Source organism: Pongo abelii, chromosome 9 (genome assembly GCF_028885655.2).
Source record: "Pongo abelii isolate AG06213 chromosome 9, NHGRI_mPonAbe1-v2.0_pri, whole genome shotgun sequence".
Taxonomy (NCBI): Eukaryota; Metazoa; Chordata; class Mammalia; order Primates; family Hominidae; genus Pongo; species Pongo abelii.
Window position 1 is genome coordinate 44,538,582 of NC_071994.2, and position 13,550 is coordinate 44,552,131.

Sequence of the window (13,550 nt, forward strand, 5' to 3'; positions counted from 1 at the left end):
AACTTACCTCAAGTGGAACTAATTAGTTTTGCACACAAATTGGTGCTCTCTAGGCTATTTCCCTGAAATTTATCTTGTCACATAAGTCAGATGTCAAGGAGTTATGCTAAACTCCTTTTCCTATCTGACTCCTAAAATGCCCTTTTCTCTGTCTATATTTCTTAGACATAGTTACATTGTAAGTAACAGACACATTTAAAGTAGGTTAATACCAAGTGTCTCAGGTAGAAAATTCTCATAGGTTCCACAAAAACTTATGGTACTAATAAATGACTTTAGTAATCTTGCAGAATGAAAAATATATGAAAGTCAATTTTATCTTTATATGCAAGCAATGAAAAATCTATAATTGAAAGTAGGAAAATTTAAATTACAATATCAACAAATAAAATATTTAGGAAAAATAAAACTGTAGACATTAAAAATGACAAAACATTGCCAATAAATTAAGATCTAAATGAAGAAACATTGTATGTTTTTGGATTGGAAGATGGTAATTCTCAAATGGGCCAGTAAATTCAGTGCAAAATCCCAGCAAACTAGTTCTAGAGAACTTAATAAGATGATCCTTGAATTTATATGGAAATGCAAGACTTAGGAAAGCCAAAACAGTTTTGAAAAAACAAAGTAGGGAAGTACTAGCCAGAGCAATCAGGCAAGAGAAAAAAATACAAAGCATCCATATAGAAAAAAAGTTGCCAAACTCTCTCTCTTCACTGACAACATGGTACTATACCTAGACAACCCTAATGACTCTGCCAACAGGCTTTAAAATGGATAACTTCAGTAAAGTTTCAGGATACAAAGTAAATGTGCAAAAATCAGTAGCATTTCTATACATCAATAATAATCAAGTTGAGAGCCAAATCAATAATGCAATCCAATTTACAATAGCCACACACACAGTAACTACCTAGGAATGCATGTAACCAAAGAGGTGAAATATCTCTAAAAGGTGAATTATACAATACACACTGAAAGAAACCAATGGAAAAATGTTCCATGCTTATGGATTGGAAGAATCAATATCATTAAAATGGACATACTGCCCAAAGCAATCTATAAATTCAGTGCGGTTCCTATCAAGCTACCAATGTCATTTTTTCACAGAATGGAACAGAATACAGAATTCAGAAATAAAGCTGCACAACTAGAGCCATCTGGTCTTTGACAAAGTTGATGAAAATTGGCAATTGAGAAAGCACTAGTCAATAAGTGGTACTGGAATAGCTGGCTAGCCATAAGCAGAAGAATGAAACTCAAGATGGATTAAAGATTTAACTGTAAGATCTCAGACTATAAGGATCCTAGAAGAAAACCTAGAAGACACTATTCTGGATATCGGCCTTGGGAAAACATTTATGCCTAAGTCCTCAAAAGCAATTGCAACAGAAACAAAAATTGACAAGTGAGACTTAAAACAGTTTCTGCAAGCAAAACAAACTATCAGCAGAGTAAACAGACAATTCACAGAATGGGAGAAAATAATCACAAACTATGCACCTGACAAAGGTCTAATGCAGAATCTATAAGGAACTTAGTTCAACAAGTAAAAAATAACCCCATTGAAAAATGGGTAAAATACATGAACAGGCACGTCTCAAAAGAAGACATACAAGTGGCCAACAAATGTGAAAACATGCTCATGGTCACTAATCAGATATGCAAATCAAAACCACAATCAGTCAGATATATTTCACACCAGTCAGAATACCTAGTATTAAAAACTAGGTATTTAAGAAAACAACAGATGCTACTGAGGCTGTGGTGAAAAGGGAATGCTAATACACTATTGGTGGGAATGTAAGTCATTCAGTTCAGCCACTGTGGAAAGCAGTTTGGAGACTTCTCAAAGAACTTAGAACTGGTATTGGACCTGGCAATCCCATTATAGGGTATATAGCCAAAAGAAAATAAGTCATTCTACCAAAAAACACGTGCATTCATGTATGTTCATTGCAGCACTATTCACAATAGCAAAGACATGGAATCAACTTAGGTGTCCATCAATGGTAAACTGGATAAAGAAAATGTGATACATATATGCCATGGAATATTACACAGCCATAACAACAACATAATCATGTCCTTTGCAGCAATATGGATGCAGCTGAAGGCCATTATTCTAAATGAATTCATGCAGAAACCAAACCAAATACCATATGTTCTCACTTATAAGTGAGAACTAAGCATTAGATGCTCATGGATGTAAAGACGGCAACAATAGACACTGGGGACTACTCTAGAGTGGGGAGAGAGGGAGGAGGGCAATGTTTGAAAAACTAACTATTGGGTACTATAGTCACCTGGGTGATGAGATCAATTGCACCCCAAAGCTCAGCATTATGCAATGTATCCATGTAACCTTCATGCATACTCACTGAATGTAAAATAAAAGTTGAAATTGTCTTTTAAAATCGCAATTTCTGAGAAAAGAAAGTAGGAAAATTTATACTACCTGATATCAAAATGTACTATAAAGCCACAATAGTCAAGATAGTGTGGTATTGGCCTAAGGATAGCTGCTAGATCAGTGAAACAGAATAGAAGGTTTAGAAATAAACTTACATTTTTTACAGGGCACTTCAATGGAGAAATGGGGAATAACATTTTCGACAAATGGTGCTGGGAAAACTGAATCCATATGCCCATAAAATTAAACTCAAGCCTTTACTTCACACCATACACAAAAATTAAAATGTATCATAGAGCTGAATGCAGTAACTAAAACCATGGAACTTCTAGATGAAAACATGGGAAAAAATCCTTATGACCTTGAGTTAGGCAAAGATTTCTTGGATATGACACCAAAAGCATTATTAATTTAAAAAATAAATTGAACTTCATAAAAATTTTAATTTCAAAAGCACTATTAAATTTCAAAGGCAGCTGGCTGCAGTGGCTCACGCCTGCAATCCCAGCACTTTGGGAGGCCAAGGCAGGTGGATCACTGGAATTCATGAGTTTGAGACCAGCCTGGCCAACATTGTGAAACCCTGTCTCTACTAAAAATACAAAAATTCGCCAGGCATGGTGGTGCGCGCCTGTAGTCCCAGCTACTCAGGAGGCTGAGGCACGAGAATTGTTTGAACCTAGGAGGTGGAGGTTGCAGTCAGCCGAGATTCGTGGTGCTGCACTCCAGCCTGGATGATATTCCGTCTCAAAAGAAGAGAGGGGAGCAAGAGGAGAGAAAAGTGGGGGCGGGGAGATGGGGGAGGGGGAGGTGGGCGGGGAGAAGGAGGGGAGAGAGAGAGACAGGAGAAGAAGAGAAGAAAAGAAAAGAAAGGGCAAACTGTAGACTGTAAATAAGTAGCTTATATCCAGAATTCATAGAACTCTTACATCTCAATAAAATAATCCAATTAAAAATGAGCAAAAGATGTGAATAGCATTTCACCAAAGAAACTGTAAAACAAGCATTACCACGTAGGTGTTCAGCTTCATTAGTCATTAGGAAAAAGGAAATTAAAGTAAAAATCATGCCCTCCCTTTTTTCCTCCAATGGCTATGATTCGTAAAAGTGGAAATACCAATTGTTGGCAAGGATATGGAGAAACAAACTATCGTACGTTGCTGGTGTAAAGAGGAATTGGTACACCCATTTTGGAAAACAGTTGTATATTTCTCAAAATGGTAAAAATAAATTTCCCACAGGGCCCCCAAAATAATATGAATTACTTTTATAGGAGATAAACACATGATATAGCAATGTGAACAGCAGTTATCAGTCAGGCCATTAGTCTTCAATACGTCAAGGCTCCTTCCAACTCTCAGCTACTAAGATCCTTTTATGCACAAAGATTTTGACACTAGAGATCATAGAAATAACATTTAATTGTGCATCTAAAGGCATGAGTTTTAGACGCATGTTTAACTTTGGGGAAATTTAGCTAGAAAATTTCCTCAACTTTAAAATCAGAGGACTTGAGATAATTTTTAATCTTTACACTTTTGAGTTTCTATGAATTGGGATTGAGATTTGACCCGTTTTACCCCAATCTGATTAAGATTCATGAAATAGAATGTTAAGAAAAGAAAAGCATTGGAATTAGAGCCATTACCTGTTTTACCTTAGGCAAATTATTTAAACTTTCTGATGCCTTATGGCCCTTAAAATGCAAAATGAGAGGATTATAAGATTTCATAACTTCATGGTTAATCTGAAGATATTTTACACGTTAGAGATGTAGTTGGTTGGTTTCCTTCTTCATATGTCTAGAAAAACTCATTTCATGCTCTGTTCTTAGAGATAGTCAATGGTCTTCAGAAACCCTAAGGACAAAGATAGCCCCAACATGACCCAGAGAGAGGAATCTGAGAAAAAATTTAATTAATCACAAACAAGTTTAAATTTAGTTTACTCACCCAGTGTTCTTAAATGTTCCCTTGGTAACATCTTTGAGGAAGTCAACTCTAGTCGATATTGTCTTTTCAGTCACAAAGTGTCAAGTACCTTATAAGGTGGGCATTGTGTCTTGGATCATTTTTGTAACAAAGTTCCTCTTTCCTTTGAGCTACATTTGGTGATCCAGAGTTTTCTACTCATTCTCCCTGCTTCTATTCTTTTCGCTAGTACAAAACAATCTGTAGACAAGACAGCTAACAGTTCCTCCAAGTAATTTCTTAACAGTAAAAAATGGACACCTCCCAGCGTTCCTGAAATCATTCCTTATATGTCTCTGATTCAAGCACTTTTACCACGTATCCTGTAGGTACTATTCTGTCCCCACCCACATCAGGAGACACTGAATATGATAGCATTGAGTCACCTAATTTCAGAATCAGCTTAGTCTGCTCAGTGTGTTGATATTATTTCTCACTGTGGCCTTTTTACTATTTACTTGAACTTCTGGTTTGAGATGTTTCCACTCTGTTTGCAACCAGATTTCTAGACTATTTAGACTTTTTAATCTTTTATTCATTGGCTATTGAACCCAGCTCTCCATTGTCCTTCTTTGGATCTTACATCTAGCCGAGAATAAGGTGACATTAACCTAATTGGTCTATGTCCTGGCCAGTCTTCAATAAGGAGTTGAGGAGTAAGAGGCTGAATATAGTCTCAGCTTTTTTCACATCCCTGGTTGGTGCTGATTGACTAGCAGCTAGACTCCAGTGCCAGTCGTGACCATGTTTTCAGTGACCCTTAAAAGACCATCTTAGATGTGGTATGGGTGTCATAATCCTTCCCTCCCCGCCAAATATGTTCATGTCCTAATCCCTGGAAGCTGTGAATATGTTGTTACATGGCAAAGTGGATTCTTTAGATGTGCTCAAGTTAGTGACCTTAAAATAGATTATCCAGGTAGATCCAAGCTAATCATGTGATTGTTAAAAGCAGAAAACCTTTCTAACCTATGAGAGAAAGAGATGTGAAGAAAGAAGAAGGGTCATAGAGATGCTACATTGCTGATTTTGAAGATGGAGGAAGGAAATCATGGAGCTTAGGAATGCAGGTGGCCTCTAGAAGATGGAAAAGGAAAGGAAATGGATGCTTCCCTAGACTCTTCAGAAAGGAAAACAGCCTTGGTGACACTCTGATTTTAGCCTATTGAAACCATGTTGAATGACTGCAGAAATGTGAGATAATAAACATGCTTATTCAGCTACCAAGTTTGTGGCAATTTGATGCAGCAATAGATAACTACTAATGCAAAAGATAAAGAGGTTAATATTACTTTTGTTAAGCTACACTTATTCTTTAATGAAGTTGACCATTATTTTTAATTTTTGTTTTAGAGACAGGCAGTGGAATTATATTATTAAGGATATAAATATGCTTATGGAACAAATTTAGGCACAGGAGAAAATGTTGATGGAAATATTGTCATTAACTATACAAAGAAATTCAGTGTCAGTATTAGGTAATTTAAAGATCTTAATCTTTATCACTCAACATTATATTTTAAAATATATTAGAATTATTCACTGCACCAAGGTGACTATCTCCTACAACACCTCAGGGTTTTTTTTAATCGGTTTTTTTTTAGGTTTCACTGACTTTCTCTCCCCCAAATGATTATCATCACTTCCAGCACTACAAAATTATGCCATGCATGTTAAGAACTTCTCAATTAACACATTATGTATATTTTGACGAAATTTGCATTGTGACAAACATTCTCCCTTCCTGACTTTTTGGAGCAAGAAAGGTGGATTCTTTTGTTGATGTTGAAAAATGAATACATGAAAAATTAATTTTCTATCCTTTTTATACTGAGAGCAGCACTTCCGTTACTACCAATAATAAAACCTGAACTCTCTGCTAAGGAAAACTAACACCACCATCACTCATCTCCCAAAGTGAAGAAGTGCCAGGGAGCCCTAATTTGATTCTTCTTATAACTCTTGGAGAAAGTTGCCATTTGAAAATTAACTTGATTTCAGAATGAGGCATTGATTTAGAGACAGATAACATTTTTAAAATTTATCCTTTTAATTCTTGAATGAGTAAGGACAATATTTTGCTGTTTATTGGTATAAAACAGCCCTGTCCCAGGTATACAAGGGTATACGTAAGTCTGTAACATCATTAGCTACAGTGAATTTACTTTACTAGAAAGCATAGCAAAATAGGATTAACTAAAGATATATTTTTAATAAGAAAATGCTTTGAAATAACATGAAATCAATGAACATTTGTACAATTTACTCGTCAAAATATCAACGTATGTCTTATGTCAGCTCATGTATGAATTACACTAGATCATTCTAAACACAGCCATGTGCTCAGGAATGTGTGAAATAACTCATAAGTTATTCTCTAAGGGGGTGTACTGAAAACCTCTAAAAGTACCCCAGATATTCGGTCATAGGTAAGAGATATACTTTAAGGCAGCCTTCCAAGTGAATGTAAACTTTTCTGAAGTGGCCTTTCCAGTAACATATTACTATTGTGAATACTCTGTACTTATTTGTAGTGCTGTTGGATATTTTTTGTAGCACATTATCACACTAATCATCATTTCGTAAAAAAAAAAAAAAGCATAAAAATCTTGCAATTATAAAAATGTCTGGGGTGCTTTTACTCATGAATGTAAAGCAGGCACTTTCTGTTGACTTATCTGCAAATCCTAAATGTTTTCTTCTTATTTATCTTTAGTTAGAATTGTGTTTCTAATATTGTGTTCTAAATACTGTGTTTGCATATTGAGAAATAATAATTTGCCTAAAATTTGGCTAATTTAAATTTGAGTTTAGAATTTCTTTTAATAGGTCATATTCTACAGAAGCATTAAAAATAAATAGTGCTACTCTTTGAACATTTTTCAATATGATGACATTTTTCTGTCTATCTTTCTCCAAAACAGTTTTCAGAACATATGAACTAAACTGACTATACTGGAGAAGTGGATACAGGCCATTATGAGGGTCCCCGTGTCGTGACCAATTTGTTTCACTTAATTTCCTTCTTAGCCTTATAATTGGCAGAGACCACCAAGTAGTTATCTGGATTCATGTCCTTTAGAGTTGGAGATTTGCTTTGGATAGGGGATGTTTTGCCATCCACACGGGAGATCTGCAGCATTCGGCAGGGGTCGTGTTTCAACAAATACCCTGCAAAAGTTTCCCAGCCTCCTCCCACACGGACCATGACATGTTTGTTGTGCAGCATCTGAAATGAAAAAATATCAAAAGTGTTAAATTCTGAGAATTCTTACAGTAGCTTGAATCAACCCCTGGTTCTAGTGAAATTAGTGTTTTGGTTTGTATTTCATGACCCATCGTTTTTCTACTTGGTGCAAAATGTCTGAGTTAGCATATAGTCTATGAAAGAAGTCCTGTTTTTTCTGTGGAAGTGATAAGGATAAACATCTCCAGAACCCAGCTTTGCTGTGCTATGGGAACCAGCATCTATGTATAATTCTTTGGTTTAATGTGTCTGGAGGCTTCTCTCCGACATCTGATCTTCTATTACAGTTCTTATCACTGCCTCTGGTTCCTGCCTACTGACTCAGCTTAGTGCTCCATTTTTCCCAGTGGGTTATTCCCCTCTGAATCAGGATTTTAAGGACCATGGAAATGTCTGCTGTTGAATTACAATGCTAAGAGTCAGACAAATACTCAATAAAAAAAATAACATTGAAAATGCACTAAAAAAATTATTGGAATTTTCCCCAGTCATTATCTGAGCCCTTGAAGGCAAGGTGTTTTTGAATAGGCAAACATTTATGTTTTTCTTTATTCTTTTTCTTCCTAATTATCGTAGAATATGTCTTTTAAAACAAACAACTTACCCCTAGGCCCAGGAGCCATCTAGAGCTCCAACTTAACAAGGTTATTGATTTAAATGTGAAGAATGCATGATTCTTTGTATCTAGTAAAAATATATCATGGAGGTTTGACATGGAAAACCAAATAATTTGTCATCGGCTTCTTGCAAATATCAGAAAATTTAATATTAAGAGGTAATGTTCCATGATCATCAAAGACCCTGCTGACTCCCTCTCCTGCCCAAAATGTTGTGGATACATATGGGCACTGTAATGTTGGGAAGAGGATGTGATTGTGAGAGAAAGTCTGGGAAATCACATCATAGAGCCTATAAAATCTGTTTCAATTCTTCTTACTTGGCATCAGCTTGAGATCTAGACTTTTTTTTGACTCCCAGCCAGTGGGAGATGACTTGTATTCTTACCACTTTCATGTAGGTTTTGATAAAGGTTTTGGACCTGCTTTCTATATGCCTGTATCTAAAATTTCTGCATGTGTATTTGGGGGTTTCACAGAACTTCATTTATGTGGTTGACATGAAGCAGTTTTCAAAATCAAACATTGTACCAACTAATAAAAATTTAATGAAAAATAGTAATTAAAACTATTTGATTTATAAGAATGAAATGTATTTCTACTGGTTATTCTCATTTAGAGTATTAGAATTTTAGAACAGAAAGTGAAACCAGCACTACTGTCCCACAGAAATGATGTTTGTGGTTTCTTTTGAATAAATATAGAAATTGACCCTCCCAGTCTTAAAATTTGAGAAAATTACAATTGTCTTATATGAGTTTCCTTCTCAGGAAACCAACCATCAGGCCTCCCAGATAGTATCAAGGAGCTAAAACTTACCAGAACACCGCATCTGGACAATGAGACATCAGACCCCTCATCTGTTGTGATTGCCTAATAGACCATCTGCTTCCTGTTGACCAATTCCTCTTCCTTACCCTTCTCTAATTCCTGTTTTCATGGCTACATTTCTTCCCTGCTATATAAACCCTTAATTTTAGTCTATTAGGTAGATGGATTTGAGACTGATCACCTAGCTCCTTGGCTGCAGCACCCAAATAAAGCTTTTTCCCCTGGAAATACTCATTGTTTCAGTGACTGGCGTTCTATGCAGTGAGCAGCAGGACCTAGACAGAACCTCTGACATTTCAGTAACAAAAGGACCTTAGAACACATCTTCCAGCTGGAAGTCTTCAAACTTATTTGAGCATCAGAACGTACTCATTAAACAAAATCTCAATGAGAACCCCTGAAATATAAAGCAGACAAAAAGAGGGTTTAGCTTGTAACTACTTTGCCTTTCCTGGCCCTCCCAGTGGTACTGAAATTGGCTCAAGTGTCGCATAGAACTAATATTTACTTTTAAAAATAAATAAATATGGTCGGGTGTGGTGGCTCATGCCTGTAATCTCAACACTTTGGGAGGCCGAGGCGGGTGGATCACCTGAGGTCAGGAGTTTGAGACCATCCTGACCAATATGGTGAAACCCCATCTCTACTGAAAAAAAAAAAAAAAATACAAAAATTAGCTGGGCGTGGTGGCAGGCACCTGTAGTCTCAGCTACTTGGGAGGCTGAGACAAGAGAATTGCTTGAACCTGGGAGGCAGAGGTTGCAGTGAGCTGAGATTGTGCCACTGCACTCCAGCCTGGGTAACAGAGTGAGACTCCATCTCAAATAATAATAATAATAATAAATAAATATAGAAATTGACCCTCCCTTGTCTTAAACTTGAAACTTAAATTGGTCTTATCTGAGTTTCTTCCTCAGCAAACTGACCTTTAGGCAAGGAACAGATGACACCAGACAATTAAATGCCAGACTCCTTGCCCCTCCCTAAAATTCCTGTTTTCCTACATGTAGCTACATTCCTTCCCCATTATAGAAACCCTGAATTTTAATTGATTGGTGAAATGAATTCAAGACTGATTTGTTCTTCTTGGTTGCAGCACCCAAATAAAGCCTCCTTCCCTGGCAATACTCATTGTCTTAGTGATTAGCTTTCTGTGTAGCAAGCAAGAGGATCTAACCCGTGGTGTTTCGGTCACAGTACCATGTTGTTTTACAGATGTAGACACTAAGAACCAGATTTTAGGACCCAAGCAAATCAAATCAAAGATCTGGTTCTCAGTGTCCGCATCTGTAAAACAAGAACCTGAGTGGAGTCAGGTTGGACTGGAGCCAGATTCTTAGCACCTGACTCCAGTCTAGTCCTTTACTCATGACAGTTTTTACTAAAGAAATAAAATCAACTAGGGCTTTTATAATTTCATCCACATAGTCATATTCCCACAAATTTCTGCATATGTCTTACTGCCAGCTTCCAAAACTTGAAGTCACTGGGACAAAAACTGCAAAGGCCAGTGTCAGAATAACACTTTGATTCTTTCTACCACTGTTCGAGAGAGCAACTTTGCCTATTTTGAAGTTCTGGCACCTCCTAGCTCTGCAAATTACATTTAAGACTTGCCTCCAAACATTCTCGGTATCAATGCCCCTGGCAAAATGCCCAAGTCTAATTCAGTGTTTGTGAGCAGGCCATTTCAACCAGAAAGAACCACCAGTCACAACAGTTTTTAAACAATTCTAGGAAGCAGTGACAGAAACACTTTTCAGCCTGGAGTATGCTGGCCATTTAGGCACATATTCAGTTTGCTACTTTCTTAATGAATCCATAGTACTTTGCAAAGTGGATACAGCATGAAACAGAGTCCCATATCGAATATGAATAATACAGGAATTAAATTTCTGCTCACTTCCTCTTCCACATCCTTTCTATTGCAGATGTTGGTTTCAGTCCAATATTCTTACCACAGTCAATAGGGGAGGATAAGCAGAAAATACTTTTACAATGTATCTAGGTTTACTTTCCTGCCTTTGTAAGAGGAGTCTAATGGACATAATTGTATTTTTGTGAATAACATCCATCTCCAAAGTCTAGCTTCATCATGTGAAGGTTCCTTTACAGTTGGAGGAGGCATACAGCTTTGTTGATTGATTTTGTGTGATTGTGAGGCAGAGGGATATATTTGCTGTTTTCTCATTTTGAAACCCGAATCTAGGTTTTTCATGAGATTATCTCATCCTTTTGAAACTTGCCCAAGTGTCCCATAGAACTGATGTTTATGATTTCTTTTGAATAAACATAGACATTGACCCTCCCAGTCTTAAAATTTGAGAAAGTTAGAACTGTCTTATCTGAGTTCTTTTCTCAGAAAATCAATTATCAGGCCTCCCAGACAGTGTCAAGCAACTGAAACTTACCAGATCATCACATCTGGACTAGGGGAGCCAGACCCCTCACCCATCATGATTGCCTAAGGGACCACCTGCTTCTTGTAACCAACTTCTCCTCCTTGCCCATCCCTAATTCCTGTTTTCCTATACATAGTTACATTTCTTCTCTGCTATATAAACCCCTAATTTTAGTCAGTTGAGATGGATTTGGGACTGATCTCCCATTATAGGCTGCAGCACCTGAAAAAGCCTTCTTTCCTGGCAACACTCATTGCCTAGTGATTGGCTTTCCACACAGAGAGCAATAGGACAAAGACCAAACCGCTGGTGTATTGGTGACAATTTCCCTTTGACTGTGGTTCTGTAGGCAGTAACTGGAGAGGTGTTTTTCTCCAAAGGCATGAGCTGACCTCCTTCCACTCCCAGGCTTTTAAAGGAAATAATGAAAAGACAATTTATACCTACATTTTAAAAACGTCTTCCACAAAATTAGAGAATTGTTTTCCTTTTAGAAACAGATGCAACTTCCTGTAAAACATCTTACATGAGACACTGCTTTATATGGACACCTTAAGAATGGGACATTACTAACAGTAAAATCAGATATCAGAGGTTTCTTTCTCTTGGAAGATTTCTATTAGGTATGAGCCTTAGTAGTTTGTTTGGATTTTCCAATTATTGCAAAGACAGTTTATATTTTTCCTGATCTTCTCTATGGACCTAGTCAGTGCTCTGCCGCTTGGGTCCTTATAAATTTATCAGAACTGTAAAATGCTTCTCTCTTGCTTTGAAGGAGTTGTTTTTTCTTTTTTCTTTGCTTTTCTGTTTCTAAGCTACACTGAAAAAAATGAAAACATACATAAATACACTATTGCCTTTCACTGAATGCTTTCTTGATGCTGTATTTAACAAGGGCGTAAGCATCCATGATTCATGTACTTACCCATAATACTTAAAACAGAAAGGACTTCCTACATCTTCAAAGAAGAATATTGATTTCATACTGAAGAGGAGTAATTGTGGAATCCATTATCTTTCCTCATGCCTCATTTTGGCTACTCTTGGGAGATGGAAGGGTTTTAGGTCAATATTATGAGGTTTCCACAGCAAACCTTACAACCTCTCTCCATGAAATAGGTGGCCCTGTCTGGGGATATACTCTAGTAAACAGATTTTCAATTCTGAGTTATTCTTGCTGACGTCTCAGTTAGACCTTGCTAATCAGTAACCTATAATTTGCTAAGAAAGCCAGTGGCTAAGCTGTTTGAAGATTTCAAGCTTGAGATTAAGATATTAGGGTCATACAAAAGATAACAAGTGTTGGCAAGAATGTGGAGAAAAGGGAATCTTTACACACTATTGGTGGAAATGCAAGTTAGTATAGCCATTATGGAAAACAGCATAAAGATTCCTCAAAATTTTAAAAATAAAGGTACCATGTGATCCAGCAATTCCCCACTAGGTATCTATACAAGCGAAATGAAACCAGTATATCAAAGAGATATCTGCACTCCCAGGTTTACTGCAGCACTATTCACAATAGCCAAGATATGGCGTCAACCTACATGTCCGTTAATGGATGAATGGGCAGAGAAAATGTGGTATATATACATAATGGAATACTACTCAGCCATAATACAGAAGAAAATCCTGTTGTTTGCAACAACAAGAATGAACCCAGAGGACATTGTGTTACATGAAATAAGCCAGGCACAGAAAGATAAAAATACCATATGATTTTGTCAGAGGCATGTGAATGAGAGCAACCCCATCTTGAATAGGGGCTTGGTAAAATGAGGCTGAGACCTCCTGGGCTGCATTCCCAGATGATTAAGGCATTCTAAGTCATAGAATGAGATATTTCACAGGATAAGTCATAGGATCAGATATAGGATAAGGTCAGCACAAGACACAGCTCATAAAAACCTTGCTGATACAACAGGTTGCAGTAAAGAAGCCAGCCAAAACCCATCAAAACCAAGCTGGCGACGAGAGTGACCTCTGGTCATCCTCACTGGACACTCCCACCAGTGCCACGACAGTTTACAGATGCCATGGCAGCATCAGGAAGTTACCCTATATGGTCCA

The 13,550-nt window shown here is 37.1% G+C and overlaps 1 protein-coding gene across 5 annotated transcripts in view; it reads right to left on the minus strand.

The window, feature by feature from the left end:
- Positions 1-6,195: 6,195 nt before the first annotated feature.
- The window catches only part of GAS2 (growth arrest specific 2), a 179,951-nt gene continuing 172,596 nt past the window's right edge, over positions 6,196-13,550 (minus strand). For all 5 annotated transcript variants that reach the window (XM_054524565.2, XM_054524566.2, XM_002821950.6 and 2 more), the window contains exon 8: positions 6,196-7,612. In XM_054524565.2, coding sequence (XP_054380540.1) covers positions 7,394-7,612 — 219 coding nt within the window. In that variant the 3' untranslated portion in view covers positions 6,196-7,393. The remainder of the gene's footprint in view (positions 7,613-13,550) is intronic.